Here is a 19760-nt window from a genome sequence, read left to right as displayed (position 1 = left end):
AGCTCAGAACCAATTGTGTTTCAAACAAGTTATGTTTGTACTTGTATTTCTTTTTGCAATAAAGATGGTGAAGCAACATTAATACAAATTTACAATATGCCTAGTTCTAAAAATACATACAGCCAAATGATACATAGTTTGAAGTACAATATCAACATAGATACTGTAGTAGGTGAAAGCTGTGTGCTGGAATGCCTTGGTAGAGCATGGGTGCTCGTGAATTTCCTTTCTTTTTTCGGGTTCAGACCAATGCCTATTCTCACTTAAAAATATTGTTTTTCAATTTTATTTCCCTGTTTTTTTTACACCGGAAGGTGATTATGCAACATTATTATACAACATTATAATTAAGCAATAAGACCAGAGGTGATGAGGTATATGGCCAATATAAGGGCTGTTCTTTTCCACGACAAAATGCGGAGTGCCTGGATACAGCCCTTAGCCGTGGTATATTGGTCATATACCACAAACCCTGAGGTGCCTTATTGCTATTATAAACTGGTTACCAACGTAATTAGAGCAGTAAAAATACATGTTCTGTCATACCCGTGGTATACGGTCTGATATACTACGGCTGTCAGCCAATCAGCATTCAGGGCTCGAACCACCCAGTTTATAATACAACATAACACATGCTCTCCTTGTGAACCCTCACAATGTCATGTGTTTTATCAATCGATTTATTGATAAGATCCCAGCTTATACTCCTACTGATCATTGCTCAAAGCAAATTGGCAAGAGCAAGGAAACAAAGACTGAAGCAAATATTTACTATGAGATTTTACAATGGAGCTGGCAAGATGACTACAGGAGCGTAAAATATGGATGAGCTGTCCGCAATGGAAGGGTTCTGAAAAATGATTTCTTGCCAAGGCGAGAAGTGATTGTGAATATATCATAGTCATCCTCCTCGGTGGAAACGTCTTGGGACACATAAAGGAGACAGCCCTGGTGCGTCAGACACCAGCTGATTAGGAGGTAGTCATCCGAATGTTCCCAGGACATCGGTGGTCTACTCTGTCATCACACAGTAGAGGAGTTGGATGTTTCAGTGGGAGGAGGACATCAACAAGCGCATAGAGATGGCCAGGCACTCTGTCAACCAGCTGGTGTTTGCAATTCTCCGTGACAGGCGCATGCACACAGTTGGCCACTTTGCCATAAATCACTATGTCCTTGGGCATCACCGTAGGGCAGGGTTGCCCAAACTTGGTCCTGTAGTCCCCCCTGGATGCAAGTTTGAGTTTTTGCCCTAGCACTACACAGCTGATTCAAACAATCAAAGCTTGATAATGAGTTGGTTATTTGAATCATCTGTGTAGGGCTAGGGCAAAAACCGAGGGGGGGATGGCTTGAGAGTCTGAGAGCAGATCGTTCCTCCGTTCTAGCAAGATGCACACAGTAGTACACACCCCTTGCCTGCCTCTCCACAAAGTCAAAGGCTCTTTTAAGAGCTACCTAATAAATGTAAATAAGCGTGTGTGTGTCGGGAGGGAGGGGGCTGTCAAAACTATAAATGAAAGAATGGTCAAAATATGTATGTTACAAATTCCAATTTGTTATGGCTAATGTTAGCTAGGTGGCTAACACTAATGTTAGCTAGGTGTCTAACGTTTGCTCATTGAAAATAAGAATTTGTTCTTAACTGACTTGCCTAGTTAAATAAAGGTAAAATTAAAAAAATATTACTGGCAGCTCTGTTGTTGCGGAGCAACCAACCCAGTGTTAGAACTATGAGTTTCGGCTAAAGATGTTAGCATTGTCAGCTACAAAAAAGGTAGATGATCGTTGTTTCTTAACAGACGCAAATGTGCATGTGAGAGCGATAATTTATACATTTAATAAAAACTGCTGCACCTACAAACTTAGTCAAGCCGGCGTTTTTCTAAAGCCCAATAGTCACTTTATGGACTCTTTAGTCTTGTTTTAATCCAGCGTCTAGGATTTAAGATGGGTAGGCGCAATAAATACTTTAAAAAATCAATTGCTAACTGCCCTATAAAAAAATCTGCAGTTAAAAAATCTGGAATGTGGTTCTCGGTAAAGGACGAAAGGCTCATGACGAGAGGCGGATGAGTGTGTTGTGTACCTACAAGTTGATTTGGGATTTTCATTGAGGTTGGTGTCATATATTTAACACTGAGCTTTAACCAATGCCTATAATAGACGACTATTGTCTCGTCTATAATAATGGTGTTTTTGTGTATCTTATTGCATTGCAGGGGGAAGATCGTGCTGGGCTACACTGAGGCTGAGCTCCGGGTTCGAGGCTCTGGATACCAGTTTATCCATGCAGCTGATATGCTCTACTGTGCTGAGAACCACGTCCGCAGTAAGGCTTTTACTATGACGTCTCTACCTTTAATAATAATAACGAAATATTCCAAATAACTTTGGTTTAGAACAGTAACTTGACCATTTAATTTGATGTACACTACATGGCCAAAAGTATGCTCGTCGAACATCTCATTCCAATATCATGGGCATTAATATGGACTTGGTCTGCCCTTTGCTACTATAACAGCCTCCACTGTTCTGCAAAGGCTTTCCACTAGATGTTGGAACATTGCTGCAGGGACTTGCTTCCGGTCGGCACTGATCAGTCGGCGTTCCAATTCATCCCAGAGATGGATTTGAGTTCAGAGCTATGTGCAGGCCAGTCTTCCACACCGATCTCAACAAACCATTTCTGTATGGACCTCTCTTTGTGTACGGGGGCATCGTCATGCTGAAACAGGAAACTTTTGTGAAACATCACAGCACATCACAGCACAAATATAAATATAAAATATATGGCAAATGGAAATCGAAAAATAGATGGTGTTAAGAGACAGATGGGAGGTGATGAGCGGAGCTACAGGGTGGGATTAATAACAACAAGATGACTCATGTCAAATATACTGTGTGCATAAAATGTGTATAGGTTCAGAGCTTTTGTGAAACAGCACAGTTATATAGCAAAACAGAACTCAAACTGGATGAGCTTCAGCGATAGATGGGAGGGGTTTGATGGTAGCTGAAGGATGGGATTGAAAACCAACAAAAAATAACTATTGTAAAAACACATTGTGTCTGTAAAATGTACAGTACCAGACCAACGTTTGGACACACCTACTCATTCAAGGGATTCTTAATTTATACTATTTTCTACATTGTAGAAAAATAGGGAAGACATCAACACTATGAAATAACACATATGGGATCATGTAGTAACCATAAAAGTGTTAAACAAATCCAAATATATTTTATTTTTGAGATTCTTCAAAGGTGAATAAGAATATTTTGAGGATAAATACACAACGCAGAGGATGAGAGGACTAAAAACTAAAGTACTAATGGTATTTGGCCCAGATGTACTGCAAGGACTTCTGATTGGTCAACCCCAGGCTAGGGTGGGGGGTTATAAATGGCATCCTGTCCTTTGTTCTGTGGAGAAAAGCTGAGGACAGGGGAGACTGAACATCTACCTCCTAGCATAACATCTATGGTATGTCCTTCTCAAATAAACCTATTTTTCTCCCCCTGATTTGCTTTGGAGTTTGCGTTATTGAAGAATGACATAAATTGCTAACAGTAGCAACCCTTTGGCTTGATGATGACAGCTTTGCACACTCTTGGCAGTCTCTCAACCAGCTTCACCTGGAATTCTTTTCCAACAGTCTTGAAGGAGTTCCCACATGTGTTGAGCGCTTGTTGGCTGCTTTTCCTTCACTCTGCGATCCAACTCATCCCAAACCATCTCAATTGGCTTGAGGTTGGGTGATTGTGGAGGCCAGGTCATCTGATGCAGCACTCCATCACTCTCCATCTTGGTTAAATCGCCCTTACACAGCCTGGTGGTGTGTTGGGTCATTGTCCTGTTGAAAAACAAATGATAGTCCTACTAAGCGCAAACCAGGTGGGATGGGGTATCACTGCAGAATGCTGTGGTAGCCATGCTGGTTGTGTGCCTTAAATTCTAAATAAATCATTGATGGTGTCACCAACATAGCACTGCCCACACCATCATACCTCCTCTACCCATGTTTCACGGTGGGGGGAACCACACATGAGGAAATGATCTGTTCACCTACTCTGCGTCTCACTCTGCGTCTTTCTACTGGTTTAATGCTTGTGTTTCTTGACTCAAGCAAGTCTCTTCTTCTTACTGGTGTCCTTAAGTAGTGGTTTCTTTGCAGCAATTAGACCACGAAGGCCTGATTCTCGCAGTCTCCTCTGAACAGATGAGGTTGAGATGTATCTGTTACTTGAAATCTGTGAAGCATTCATTTGGTCTGAGGCTGGTACCTCTAATGAACATATCCTCTGCAGCAGAGGTAACTCTGGGTCTTCCTTTCCTGTGGCGGTCCTCAGAGGCAGTTTCATCATAGTGCTTGATTGTTTCTTCAAGTGCAGTCGCAAAAACTTTCAAAGTTCTTGATATTTTCCAGATTGACTGACCTTCAAAGTAGTGATGGACTGTTGTTTCTCTTTGCTTATTTTAGCTGTTCTTGCCATGACATGGACTTGGTCTTTTACCAAATAGGGTTATCTTCTGTATACCACCCCTACCTTGTAACAACACAACTGATTGGTGCAAACTCATTAAGAAGGAAAGAAATTCCACAAACTAAAACTAACTTTTAACAAGGCACACCTGTTAACTGAAATGCATTCATGGTGACTACCTCATGAAGCTGGTTGAGAGAATGCCCAGAGTGTGCAAAGCTGTCATCAAGGTGAATGGTGGCTACTTTGAAGAATCTCAAATATAAAATATATTTAGATTTGTTTAACACTTGATGTCGTCACTATTATACTACAATGTAGAAATTCATAAAAATATAGAAAACCCCTCAAATGAGTAGGTGTGTCCAAACCTTTGACTGGTACTGTATATATTATGAATAAGCTGGAAGTAGAAGCCTAGGTGTTGTTGTCCACTAGTTTACTCAAATTAGGAAAGGGGTAGTAGGGTTAGGGCAAAATAAAAAAGGAAAATATATTTTAAAAATATATATTTGAGATTGAAAATAATGCAGACAATTAAATTGATGGAATCTACAATCTATCTGCAATATTAAAGCGGATCTACCCCACAATAAAATGTTTTATAAAAAACAAACATGCAAAGGGCCTTCCCCAAATGTTGGAAGCACTGCGTTCATCCACCTCTGGCCTGCTAGCCTCCCTACCACTGTCAGTTGTATGGACTGTGCTCTGGCCCCCAATGGTGGAACAAACTCCCTCACGACGCCAGGACAGCGGAGTCAATCACCACCTTCCGGAGACACCTGAAACCCCACCTCTTCAAGGAATACCTAGGATAGGATAAAGCATCCTTCTCACCCCCCCTTAAATGATTTAGATGCACTATTGTAAAGTGGCTGTTCCACTGATGTCAGAAGGTGAATTCACCAATTTGTAAGTCGCTCTGGATAAGAGCGTCTGCTAAATGACTTAAATGTAATGTAAATGTAAGCACAGACACGTCTAGAATGTCATTGTATGGATGTAGCGTTAAGATACGTTCTCCTGGCATCCGCCAAACACAGATTCGTCCGTCGGACTGCCAGATGGTGAAGCGTGATTCACCACTCCAGAGAACGTGTTTCCACTTTTTATTTTTATTTCACCTTTATTTAACCAGGTAGGCAAGTTTAGAACAAGTTCTCATTTACAACTGCGACCTGGCCAAGATAAAGCAAAGCAGTTCGACACATACAACAATGCAGAGTTACACATGGCATAAACAAACATACAGTAGGAAAAAAATCATAATAATAATAATGAAAAGTATATGTAGTGTGTGCAAATGAGGTAAGATAAGGGAGGTAAGGCAATAAACGAGGTGGCGAGGTAATTACGATATAGCAATTAAACACTGGAGTGATAGATGTGCAGAAGATGAATGTGCAAGTAGAGATACTGGGGTGCAAAGGAGCAAGATAAATACATAAATACAGTATGGGAATGAGGAAGTTGGATCGGCTATGTACAGGTGCAGTGATCTGTGAGCTGCTCTGACAGCTGGTGCTTGAAGTTAGTGAGGGAGATAAGAGTCTCCAGCTTCAGCTATTTTTGCAGTTCGTTCCAGTCATTGGCAGCAGAGAACTGGAAGGAAAGGCGGCCAAAGTAGGAATTGGCTTTGGGGGTGACCAGTGAAATATACCTGCTGGAGCACGTGCTCTGGGTGGGTGCTGCTATGGTGACCAGTGAACTGAGATAAGGCGGGCTTTACCTAGCAACGACTTGTAGATGACCTGGAGCCAGTGGGTTTTGGCGACGAGTATGAAGCGAGGGCCAGCCAACCAGAGCATACAGGTCACAGTGGTGGGTAGTATATGGGGCTTTGGTGACAAAAATGGATGGCACTGTGATAGACTGCATCCAATTTGTTGAGTAGAGTGTTGGAGGCTATTTTGTAAATGACATCGCCGAAGTCGAGGATCGGTAGGATAGTCAGTTTTACGAGGGTATGTTTGGCAGCATGAGTGAAGGATGCTTTGATGTGAAATAGGAAGCCGATTCTAGATTTAATTTTGGATTGGAGATGCTTAATGTGGGTCTGGAAGGCGAGTTTACAGTCTAACCAGACACCTAGGTATTTGTAGTTGTCCACATATTCTAAGTCAGAACCATCCAGAGTAGTGATGCTGGACGAGCGGGCAGGTGCGGGCAGCGATCGGTCGAAGAGCATGCATTTAGTTTTACTTGCATGTAAGAGCAGTTGGAGGCTACGGAAGGAGAGTTGTATGGCATTGAAGCTTGTCTGGAGGTTAGTTAGCACAGTGTCCAAAGAAGGGCCAGAAGTATACAGAATGGTGTCGTCTGCGTAGAGGTGGATCAGAGAATCACCAGCAGCAAGAGCGACTTCATTGATGTATACAGAGAAGAGAGTCGGCCCGAGAATTAAACCCTGTGGCACCCCCATAGAGACTGCCAGAGGTCCGGACAACAGGCCCTCCGATTTGACACACTGAACTCTAACAGAGAAGTAGTTGGTGAACCAGGCGAGGCAGTCATTTGAGAAACCAAGGCTGTTGAGTCTGCCAATAAGAATGTGGTGATTGACAGAGACAAAAGCCTTGGCCAGGTCGATGAATACGGCTGCACAGTATTGTCTCTTATCGATGGCAGTTATGATATCATTTAGGACCTTGACCATGGCTGAGGTGCACCCATGGCCAGCTCGGAAGCCAGATTGCATAGCTGAGAAGGTACGGTGGGATTCGAAATGGTTGGTGATTTGTTTGTTAACTTGGCTTTCGAAGACCTTTGAAAGGCAGGGTAGTATAGATTTAGGTAGCAGTTTGGGTGTAGAGTGTCTCCCCCTTTGAAGAGGGGGATGTCCGCGGCAGCTTTCCAATCTTTGGGAATCTCAGACGATACAAAAGAGCGGTTGAACTGGCTAGTAATAGGGGTTGCAACAATTTCGGCATGTAATTTTATAAAGAGAAGGTCTAGATTGTCTAGCCCGGCTGATTTGTAGGGGTCCAGATTTTGCCGGTCCGGTGTCCAATGGCAGTGAGCTTTACTACACTCCAGCCAACGCTTGGCATTGCGCATGGTGATCTTAGGCTTGTGGGCGGCTGCTCGTCCATGGAAACGCATTTCATGAAGCTCCCGACGAACAGTTCTTGTGCTGAAGTTGCTTCCAGAGGCCGTTTGGAACTCGGTAGTGAGTGTTGCAACCGAGGACAAATGATTTTTACGACAGTCACATTTGTGAGCTTGTGTGGCCTTCCACTTTGTGGCTGAGCCGTTGTTGTCCCTAGACCTTTCCACTTCACAATAGCGCCACTTACAGTTGACCGGGGCAGCTCAATGCAGGGCAGAAATTTGACGAACTGACTTGGAAAGGTGGCATCTTATGACAGTGCCACGTTGAAAGTCACTGAGCTCTTCAGTATGGAACATTCCACTGCCAATGTTTGTCTATGGAGATTGCATGGCTATGTGTTTGATTTTATACACCTCTCAGCAACGGGCGTGGCTGAAATAGCCAAATCCACTCATTTGAATGGGTGTCCACATACTTATGTAGTGTATAGACTGGACACCACACGCAGACTGGACACCACACATACTCCCCTCTGTTGTTTGCTGAGAGAGAGAGAGAGAGAGAGAGAGAGAGAGACCTACTTACAGTAGCATGTAAACACAATGACCCTGTTCTAACCATAGAACATTAAGCATCAGCTTCACTGCTCTTCACACACTCCATACTGCTCAGTGGTCGATGGCGATTATAACTCCCCCATCTCTCTAAGTTTACAATGTCACCCCTTCCATCTCTCTGAGTTTATAGTACATAACAAATCGAGCTCTCTGAGTTTAAATACTGGAGGGGACAATTTGCCTAATGAAAGTGTTAAAATAGTCTAGTGAGTGCAAAGACAAGCATGATGTTGTTAATATCAACAACAACATAAAATCCAGTATTCATTGTTGGACAGATGGTTATTTCAGTACAGTATATGCTGCCTTTTCAAAACTTTTGACTCACAACCTTTCATTGCTTTTAGAATGTAGCCCAGGGTCGTAGGTCGGTATGTCTAAACGACATGTAGGCAGAGCTTTGATTGGCAAACTGTCAGAGAGTTAGTGGAAGTCTGGATGCGTCCTTAATAGTCTCTCCTTTCTCCCAAAGTGTACACTTGTTCACTTCTCTTCATGGATTTAAAAGGAAATGACTGGTATATTAAACTCCCTCTAGCCCATGCCTACAGCAATCCAATGCTTTTACATTGGTTGAGAGTAGTGAACCAGTGCACACTTCAGGAGGGATTATTGGGACAAACCATATAGACGGCATTGGCTGACAAACGTCACAAAAATGATGCGCGCACATCGATGTGGCCAGAAGCCACACGGTTTTTATGGTTATGAGCGGTCGGGTAACTAGCAACAATGGCTAAAAGCTGCCTTGTGGGGAACCGTAGGTGGCTTGTTTCAGCTAGTTTTCATCTTGTTGTTGATACCATGTCTTGTTATGAGGTGTTTTGACAGATTTCATGTCAATTCTAATATGGCAACAAAAAAAACACTAGCTAGCTAACCAGCAACTCTAACAATGTATTTGAGAGACAGGTGCTCATTGTGCAAATGAATTCCTGTTTTCAATTAACATTTGGAAAACAAAATGTAGTCTACATGTTGTCAGCAATTTAAGCCGATCCCGTCTGTTTTGCCCCATAGTTGCGCACTCAACGGTTTTTGTTGCCAAACAACCAACCCGTCTCTGTGGGACACATGGTTGGTTAGAGTGGAGAATATGTTTACAACATAATCCAGATTATGGAGGAGATTGTGCAAAACCCAGAGCAGATTAGAGCAGAGTACCGGTGAACAGAGCAGAGTGGTGAACAGGGGCCACATATCCATATCAGGAATGGAATAAAGATCCAAAGTCCACCAGTGTCCACTGAAAGTGACACACGGGTTTCAGCAACACTGCAGGGGAACACATTGGGTGTAAATCTGCCGTGTCTGTATATCTCTGTACTGCGCGTCTCTCTGTAGAACAATGGGTCGACGGCGCCTCACACCTGTGTCCATTCGCCACCGTGAACCTACTCCGGAAAGCTGCACAGTTCAGATGTGCTCTACTCCACAACACGCCTTGCAAATACAACAATAGGCCAATTGGGTGAAGGATCAAGGAGTGTGTGTGTGTGTGTGTGTGTGTGTGTGTGTGTGTGTGTGTGTGTGTGTGTGTGTGTGTGTGTGTGTGTGTGTGTGTGTGTGTGTGTGTGTGTGTGTGTGTGTGTGTGTGTGTGTGTGTGTACATTTAGAGGTATGATGGTGCATAAGGTGCATGTACACCCGCATGCAAACAGCATCTTTCGGCAGACTTGCTTTTGTAAGCGTCGTGAGTGTGTAGGGGTTGGTTCCATGCATGGGTGCACATATGCACTGTGTTGCCTATGTGCATAATAGGATATGTTCAGTTATGACCATACAATCATTGGTTCTGATACATCCCCCTGACTCAGTGTCGTATGTGATTCCAGTGATCAAGACAGGAGAGAGCGGGCTGACGGTGTTCAGACTGCTCACTAAGGATAACCGCTGGAGGTGGGTCCAAGCCAACGCCAGACTGGTCTACAAGAACGGCAGGCCTGACTACATTATCGCCACCCAGAGGCCCCTGGTGTAAGTGCAGCTTTAGCCTCCCCCTCCATAACCCAATGATGTTTTGAATACATTTTTAACCCTAAACACTTTTCTGAGTGTTAAATGTAACACTATAGAGTTGATTTAGCACTGTAGATTTTGCTCTGTCTGTTTTTATCAAAGATTTCAATGAGGTGAATGTAATGTGTAATCCTAAACAGTCAGAGCTCTTTAGTCCATAGTGTTAGGGACTTCTGTCCAAATAGTAGTCCCTAGTGTTCTGGTAAGCTATATCTCGTCCTCCTCTTGTTCTCAGTGAGTAAGAGGGAGGACAGTAGATTGGATTTCATCACGTTAATAAAATTATCGCGACCCCAAATATATGGGGGGAAAAAATGTAATTCACAGGAAATGTTTACTTTTTTAATGTGGGGCTTTGACAGTCAATCATTTAAATAATTTATCATTATATATATATATATATATATATATATATATCCCATATCCCCATGTTGTGTCTGAGCGTCTCAGGGTCAGGGGGCGTGGTCAACAGTGCGTACCGCATCTCTCCTGTCACATCCAACCTGTATCGATATTTGGTTTTAATGCAGATGAGGGCTCTGAATCAGCATACCATGAGTTTTAATGCTCTGAGGGAGACTGCATTGTTTTCCTTTTGAGTCAAGAACCAAAACGTCTCCATAGTGCCCGGTGAATGCATTGTCTGCAGCATTCGGTCACATGGCAGCTTGATCAGCTGTTCAATTTCACTTCCCGGCATGACGACTGAACCAGGATCACACTGATTTCGCTGATTTGTTATATAATTTGTTTGTATTTCAATCAATTGCGGTAATTTCAGTCTCTGCAATAGTGTGTGGTTTCATAGCGGACTCAGCCATTCACCGTGGAAATGATTCAAGTGCAACCGTCAAGAGCGGCCTTTTCCCATGATCTAAGGGCGCTCTGTCGTTGAATTTGAACTTTTAGATTGGAATAATTTTCATTCCGATTTTTAAAGTTAACCACACTATAATGATTTTGAGAGACAAATAAGAGATATATATATATATATATATATATATATATATATATATATATATATATATATATATATATATATATATATATATATATATATATATTTTTTTTAACTCGGATTTTGCTAATTCTCCCACAACCCCATTTTCATATCAGGCAACCCGACATGGGTCACGACCCCCAGTTTGGGAACCGCTGCTGCACACTTAAAATGACGCTCCCACCAACTTTAAGGACACAAAGCCTTAACTTTGCTGGAGTTTTATCCTAAACAGAAAGAGTGTGTTCTGATTGGTTCTCTCCATCCTCTCGTACCCAGGGAGGAGGAGGGAGGAGAGCACCTGAGGAAGCGTTCCATGCACCTCCCCTTCACCTTCGCCACAGGCGAGGCCCTTCTCTACCAGAGTAGCTACCCCATCCACGGCCTCACCGACTCACTCCAGACTAAAAGCAAGACCAAGTCCAAGAAGGCCAAGCTGGACAAGAACTCGTCGAAGGATCACGGTGGACTGGACCCCAGCTCCCTGCTCGGGGCATTGATGCGGCAGGATGAGTCCGTGTACGTGTGCCAACCGGCCGTCGAGCCCAAGATGTCCTTCCACAGTAGTCTGTTTAGTGAGCGAGGCGAGGGGGAAGGACAGAGCAGTGGAGGCTATAGCAGTGGCCCTCTGGGTGGGGGTGTGGGAAAGAGCTGGAGCCCCGTGCCCAACGGGGTCACCACCCCCACCACCTCCACTGGCCCCAATGGGGAGCCTCCATCCAGCTTCGACCCACTACTCGCCACCCTGGACTCACTATCTCTGGAGGGGGACGAGACATGCTCAAACAGGTGATTGTATATTTATATGTATTGTATATAATATTGTATATAATATTAAATATAAGTATTTTCAAATTGAATTGAGTGTAATGTCCCTTTGGACTGCCCAATGTACAGCCAGTCTTGCCCAAGCTTTCCATTTTTTTGCCCTTCGGTTTTTAATTCCAATATTTTCATTATGTATGCATTGTTGTCCTCCCAAGTCTATATGTATTTTGAATTGGTCAAATAAAATCTTCCTATCAGCGAGCTGTTCTCTGCTCTGGAGAACCTGGGTCTGAACGCAGAGGATCTGGAGCTACTGCTGCTGGATGAGAGGATGATCAGAGTGGAGATGGATCCGGACTACATCCCCTCGCTCAACGACCTGCTCACCAACAACGAGATCCTCTCCTACATCCACGACTCGCTGGAGAACAAGACCGAGGAGGGCCAGGGTGGGGACAGTCACGTGTCCATACCACCACCCTCAACCACAACCCATCCCCCTGGCCCTATCCTTAATTCTACCCTTATCCCTAACCTTTATAACCAAGCCACCCCCGCTATGCATATCTCTACCCTCCACCCCCAGGCTACTAACCCTCCTATCCCCCAACCCACGTTACCTCCTCACAGACTACCAAAGCAGCCACCCATAGTGCAGCTCTCCCAACAGATGCAGCAGCACCTCAACTTAGTAAAGCCCGTTCTGGCAAAATACCCCTGGCCCCCGACACAAACGGACGTCCCCTCGCCAAGCCAGCCAGACACACCGCAGCACACAAACTCACTAACCGTGGTCGATAATGGTCACTGGCTTCCCCAGCAGGAGCATCTGCATGCGGGGCTGGACGACCACTGCCACAGCATTCACCCCCTGGTCAACGGTAAGACATCCCAGCTGGGGCCTCAAGGGTCCGGGCAGCTCAAACACCACCAGCACCAGAACATCATCCATCTTCAGAGCCAGTGGCAGCAGCAGAACCAGCACCTACAGGTCCAGCTTCAGCCTCAGTGCCATTTCAAACAGCAGAAGGCAAGTAGCAACAGCGGTGCCTCTCTCAACGTGGTGCACCCTGATCCCGATTGGCAGAGGTACGGCTACGACGACCAGTTGGGACTGACCGCTAACGGAGCCTGCACCGTCTCCTACACCAACGGGCGCGCGGACACCCTCTCACACGCTACAGGAGGTGAGGTCACTCTCACGGATTACGGTACGGGTGCTTCGACTACCGTGGGCATGGTGATGAACTGGGGTACGGTGGGGGGCACAGGTCACTACCAGGGACAAGGAGGGGTGACTGATAACCCCTCAGACCATCTGGAGCATCACAAACAACATTCTCCACAGGTCCCATCCGCCTACTTTCACCGCCAGTACCCCACCACACAGAACTCCTTAGATTACATCCTGGGGCTGTCACAGCCTCAACACACCATGCCTTCTCTGGGCGCCTACGGCATTTTGAATCCCCCCGCTTCCCAAGATGCCACTCACTGCAAGGTAAGAGTCAAAGAATAAAGCAAGATGCTCATAGATGGATAATAAACCTAATGTCTTTTTCTTGTGTAATATTTGGTGGATTTCTGTGACTGTATGTTTGTGGGACTGTCTTGTTAATGGTTGACATCCCAGCATTAGGAGCACTATTTCTATGTCATGAAAGCTCTGTAAAGGCACTGATACAGCATTGGGAAGCCCTTGCCTCGGGCTTGTTTTGGCTGCTGCTTTACAGTTCAATGTAAGATAAATCGACGTGAGCGGACATGTAATGTGAAACAGATGAGTGGAGAGCAAAGGGTCAAAGGGCGGTGGAGAATCTATCAATGGAGAGGAACGTAGGACTCCCATGGAGTGGCGTTGGATCTTTCAGGATTGCGCCACAATCAAGTCAACCCGTTGGAAGGGATTCTGTCGACGGAAGCATCGACTGCAGTAGCAATACCCTCTCCTGCCAGGGCTGTTTCCTTGCGGGTAGCACGACATAGCCTTGACCTAAATGCCCGGGTCTGATCCTACCGCAGTGTGATTGTGACGGAAGCAGCTCTGGTCTGCAGGACCGCCTTGTTCAAAGCTGATAATGTCAAGCATGACTTCAGATCAGGACACTGACTGGGAGTGAACTAGTGTCGGCTACGCCACGTCCATGGCTGCTCCTTCAGGGTGTCGCGTACTGTACAGTTGCAGTATATGTTGTGTTCGGGTCATGTCGGGTCCCAGCTCCGTTGAGTATTGAATGAGGTTGCTTTTAAGAGTGTACCACGCGCGGTGTGCGTGTCTCACACACACACGTTTGTACCGGTTGCTAACGTGTTGATCTGAAGTGAAGACGCTCCGTTATAATTGCACAACGAGCCTCCGTACATTTGGCGACGAAGGTGAGATTAGGATCCGCGCGCGCCTCTGTGCATTTGTAACTTCTTATTTTTTAATCCAGTACAGGAGTCTTGTCAGGGAGGGACACAAGGGGCCCAGTCGGTCAAAACAAGGCCTCAGGGCAAGACGAACTGGACATTAGTGCAGCACACAGTCCATTCTGCATGCTGGACACCATCTTCCTCTCCTTGTTGTTTGTTGTTGTGCTGAATTAATGTTTCAAGATCCATGAAGGGTAACGAACGATAGAGTTGGTTGGTCTCTTTGTTGAGAGAGAGAAGAGCCGATGGTGAAAAACTGTAATGAATAGAACAAGATTGAAGTCCCACAATGAGAGCTACAGCTCCCAGGCAGCGACTGCTAACCGGACCGGCAGCCATTCATGCCCCCCATCCCACTCCGCCTTCCCTGTGTTTTCCTTCAGGGTCAGCGACCACGCCCCAGAGGAACATAGAGCCAAGCTGGCCAGTCAAGCATGAGCTGTCCTGACCTACAATTTTCCCATCGTCATTACCTAATACATAGAGGGGCAGAAGAATGTGTGGCAATGTTGTGTGTATGCGCATGGGTGCGTGCCTACATGTGCGGTGTCACATCCCACCACAGGGGGTGCTGTTTCCCCCCGGCTAGGGGTGTTGATGTGATTTGGGATTGAGTAGCATTAGAGATTAGTTGAGTTTGGCCTACCTTAACCTGGCTGGGTTTGTCCTGCTGCAGGTGTGCAGTGTCCTGCTGGCCTGCCCCTATGGGGGGCCTATATAAGGTGGCCCTATTAGGATTTCTACATGGATGATGCCTAGCTAATCCATTTAGTGCCCACTAAGCAGGATTACAATTAGGCCGATGGTAGAAACTGTCACAACAGACACACACACACACAGGGGATTCCCTCATACAGGGAAGCCACAAAGTACATACTCACACCTATGGAGTATAGAGAGTGGAGCTCAGTGCGTGTACCAGGTTCAGTACTCTGTTGGTTTGGCGGATATGCTACTTTGTATAGTTTGCTAGTGTATTAGCAACTACTACAAGCTACAGTTAGCTACTATATCTCTGCTGTCTAGTTCCACCCATCCTCTGCTGTCCACTGACCAGTGTGTGTGTGTGTGTGTGTGTGTGTGTCCGCTCTGCACCACTTCGCTCTCTGGCTGACCTGACCTGCAGGAGCCCTTTCCTGCAGTCAAATGACCTAGTGTCCTCATGGCTACAATGTTATTCATATTTTTCAAAATAAACATTATTTCTAAAAACCCACAGAAAATCTGTTTTTATGTCAAAAGGTTTTGTTATATTTCAGTCTTCTGTGATGTATATGAACTGTCATATTGAGATGCAAAATCAAAATGGAGTACGTTTCAACTCCATGTCTGACCTGGTGTCTTCTTCTTGTTTAAGCTCAGAACCATGTGTGTGAAGTGTACACTTCTGTTTGAAAGTAGATTTGTTTAAGACTACCTGACCCTGATTCAGCCCACTGCAGTGAAAGGTTAAGTGAATGGTGTCAAAGACCTCAACATGCCACAGAACAGAGCCCAGTGTGGTGATTAGAGTTAGTTTTGTCTTTTTTGGGGGGGGTTGTGTCCTATCATATGCATACAGCTCCAATGATATTTGTTAATGTTGTTCTGTGTTTAGATGGAGAGCGGCTGCATCCTCAATGACACCAACGTTGCTCACACAGGGAGCTGTCTACTGCCCGATGTGAACGGCCAGGCAGCCAGCGACGGTCTCCACCCCCAGCCCAGCGCCCTCCAAACCCTGCCCACCCTCCCAGACCCACAGACTACTGGCTTCTACCTCTGAGACGGGGGGGGGGGGGCGTGTCAGTGCAAAGAGAGACCATTGGACCATTTTGTCAGGGGGCATAAACATTTTTACAGAGGAGGAGACGCGAAAGAAGAATTTAAACTGAACTGTGGATGTTAGGATTTTCTATGTAACATGTCTCTCCATTTCATTTGTGTTGGACAGACTCAGGACTCAGTGAAAGAACTCAGCATAGTGTCTCTCTGCACTCTGACAGTAGTTTCCCCACTGGCACACAGCTCAGGGGAAACCAAATGCATCTTCTCATGTTACACATTTTTTTATGAAGGGTATGGTTGAGAGAGCGGCGATTTCTTCACCACTGTGAATTTCATTGTTTTTCTTTATGGGTGTACAAAATACAGTTTCGGACAAAGATTATTAACAAGACTGTGATAAGAGACGTGTTTTACCACTGTCATAGCTACAGTACTGCGCTTCGGTACAGTATAACTTGTTAAAGGAGGGAAAGTGAATGTGGGTATGGAAAGGATGGAGAAGGATTGATATGGAGATTAATATTCATTATGAAGAATGATGAGACATGATTGATTGATATGAAGGAGCTGGGTGTCTGACAATATTGTGAGGTGGATTTACAAATGTTCTGTTCTGTGTTATGTTTTGTTGTGTCATCTGCCCATAGAGAGGAAGAGGAATTGATTCAGGTTTTGGTGATCTACGTGTTGGTAAAATAGTATATAGGTTGTCCTCTTACGTGTTATTGAGATTGGATATGTGAAACAGATCCCATATTATGGTCAAATGGTATCTAAATATGAAGAGGGAGAGCAGATCGGAGGAAGGGATGACCGTTTTGGGGTTTTGTTTATTTCCATGCTGCATTTTAGCCTGGAAGAAGTTTACGTTACCAGTGCAATGATGTTGTGTATTTATTTAAATGGCACTCAAATCAACCGAAGCATTTTCTTCTTTTCTTGACTGGCTACAGTGTGAAATCACTCATGACATCAAGTCCCGTAATACAGCAGGAGATGGCTTACATTCAGAAGTAAACAAGCAAATTCCAGATCCATCATTCCTCATTGAAAAGCTTTGAGAAAAATATACATTTGGATTCAAGTTGATTTCCTGAATTGAAATGAGGTTGAGCTAAAACAAACTGTATTCGCTGCCGATGGCAAGAGGACCGGGAAGGGCAGTTTCTGACGTGACGAGAAAGGTTGTTTCAGTGGGCCTCCTCTCTTACAGGGCCCCAAGTGATTCTGTCATGGTCACCGATCATAGTGGATCTCACACCTCTCCTCGGGGACCCCCAGAAGATTCACAATTCTGTTGTCGCCCTGAACGAGCACACCTGATTCACTTAGTCAAGGGCTTGATGATTAGTTGACGAGTTGAATCAGCTGGGCTAGCTTTAGAATAGGTCAAAAGCGTGGAAACACTGATGTATCGCACTGAAGACCCTGTTCCATGAGGATTGACTTGGTCACACGCAGACTCACGGGCATTGATCCAAATGAGAAGACAAGTCTTTTTAAAGAGATTCTGTATTGAAAAGTTGCAATGTTGAATGTGTTGTGTATATTGTAAAAGAGTTGTAAAAATATCCTCTTTGCAGTATTTCGTTATTAAAAAGTGCTGGAAAATAATTTTTTATTAATATTGGTAGCGTTAGAATTCTCTCCATCCAAAATGGCACTATATTCTCTACATAGTGCTATACTTTTAACCAGAGCCCTATGGACCCTGATCAAAAGTAGTGCACTATATAGGGAACGGTTGCCATTTGGGATGTAACTTATTACATAAATGTCACGAACAAACGCATTTACAGACCTGCCTCGCTTTATATTTGTTTGTCTTTTTTTGTATACAGACATTTCTTATATGAAATAGATTTATTTAAATCAACCAGGAGATGTATGTCAAAATAAAAAAGCAAGGTGACAATCAATAACAACTGCTTTTAAAAAAAACAAATGTGTAAATAGTAAGGTATTTTTTATGACATTTGTTGCAAGCACTACTTTGAAAGCACTGGTCCTTACAAGCCATTTTTCTCTAGCACAAAAAGTAGGCTTGTAGAAAATAATTTTGGACTCAATATTATATTGACTACAATACCTACAGTTCTGTGTTTTATTTCAAAGTCATGTTTGGAGAACTTTTTATGACTTTTACTCTCAAGGATATGGTGCCATAGTGGTGACATACTGGAGACTCACATCCCATATTTTTATGTTTAAAGATACAATGGTGTCATTGTTCTTTTTTTTATCACTTTGAATTTATTGAATTCATTTTGATATTCTAACACACAAAGTTATTGTAGATGTAAAAAAAAAAAAAAAAAAATCAGTTGAAATGTTAAAATATACTATTTGATCCTGGAAATAAAGGATTTGTGCAATCACAGTTCATCCTAATCATAGTATGTTTGTGCTCATATTATTTTGTTTCTTTGAAAAGTGTTAATTGAACAATTATTTCTGATTGGTTCTGTAATGTACACTATGAACTTAAAGGTGTTGATTTTTTTAAACACTGGGTGTTAAAATCACAATTGAAAATGGGCTGTGTATGTTCTAATATGAAGGTCCATCATTTCTTCATCCACAAGTCTCACAGCTCACTCGTGTGCCTATACCGAAGCATCGTTAAAGGCAATGGCCGCTGTGCTGTCTGGACAGTAGGTTATAGACAGTCCGTTATGAGACAGACAGATAGACTTTGTGGGGGACAGACAGACATCGAGGGGACAGACAGTTATGAGACTGAAGGTCAGACACACATTTAGGGACAGACAAACAGATTTGTAGGGGACAAACCAAGGCGCCAGACTGGAAGCGTGCTTTCGAATTCCCAGAGGACAGCTTCAGTATTGCATTTCAACTGAAGTATGGCCCAGAAAGACAATTCCCATCGACGGCCCCATAATTCGAAAATTCATAATAGTCATCACCTTTGTGCACCCAAAAAATCCATTGAATTATTCAAATATTAGTTGCTGAGGCCAATTTATTTTTTTAAATCACTCAGCCGAAGATATTTACATTTCATATTCATGCTCTGATGTCATGAGCCTAGCTGGCAGAGTTTCCGGAGCATGTTCCCACGATCCTGCCGTCTCATCGGGACTAGTGCGCAGGCATAGTAGTCCCGGTACAAAAAAGAACAACCACAAAACGGCATATGCGAACGTGAGTAGATTACGTTGAAAACAACGGGCGTCCATCTTGGATGCTGTCTCCAGTACTTCCAGACCTAAGTGGGACAGACAGACATTTGAGGAGACTGACAGACTTGCCCTGGAGATGGGAGTGACTCACGCTATGCACCACCCAACCAGAAAGTGAGACAGTCTCTCTGAGAGTGCTTCTAGCTCCATCCTCATTGATCGCTTCTCTCCACCCATCCCCCCTTCATCCCCTGGACAATCTCTCCCTTTTTGCACAATGGCAATGTGTGAACACTGACCCAGGAGCAAGCAAACAAACACATATTGATATCCCCCGCTGGGGACTAGAATAACTACACCTACCAACAGCAGGGACACACAGTGACAGGCATCCATTTTCTTTCTGCATGTCTGACTGACTTCCCTCCATGAAACTAGCACGCCATTTTCTCCATCACTTCCTATCTCCTTTCTGTCTCTCTCCTATA

At 44.2% G+C, this 19760-nt stretch overlaps 1 protein-coding gene across 1 annotated transcript in view; it reads left to right on the top strand.

Annotated features, from left to right (window-relative positions):
* Positions 1–16127, top strand: part of LOC135543572 (aryl hydrocarbon receptor-like) — a 73405-nt gene extending 57278 nt beyond the window's left edge. The window contains exons 7-11 of the mRNA XM_064970950.1: positions 2223–2332; positions 9996–10137; positions 11459–11968; positions 12206–13448; positions 15960–16127. Of these exons, the coding sequence (XP_064827022.1) occupies positions 2223–2332; positions 9996–10137; positions 11459–11968; positions 12206–13448; positions 15960–16127 (2173 nt within the window). The remainder of the gene's footprint in view (positions 1–2222; positions 2333–9995; positions 10138–11458; positions 11969–12205; positions 13449–15959) is intronic.
* Positions 16128–19760: the final 3633 nt, after the last annotated feature.

The sequence above is a fragment of the Oncorhynchus masou genome, chromosome 7, assembly GCF_036934945.1.
Source record: "Oncorhynchus masou masou isolate Uvic2021 chromosome 7, UVic_Omas_1.1, whole genome shotgun sequence".
In the NCBI taxonomy this organism is placed as follows: Eukaryota; Metazoa; Chordata; class Actinopteri; order Salmoniformes; family Salmonidae; genus Oncorhynchus; species Oncorhynchus masou.
Note: the sequence above shows the minus strand (reverse complement) of the source record. Positions and strands in the feature narration are given on the sequence as shown.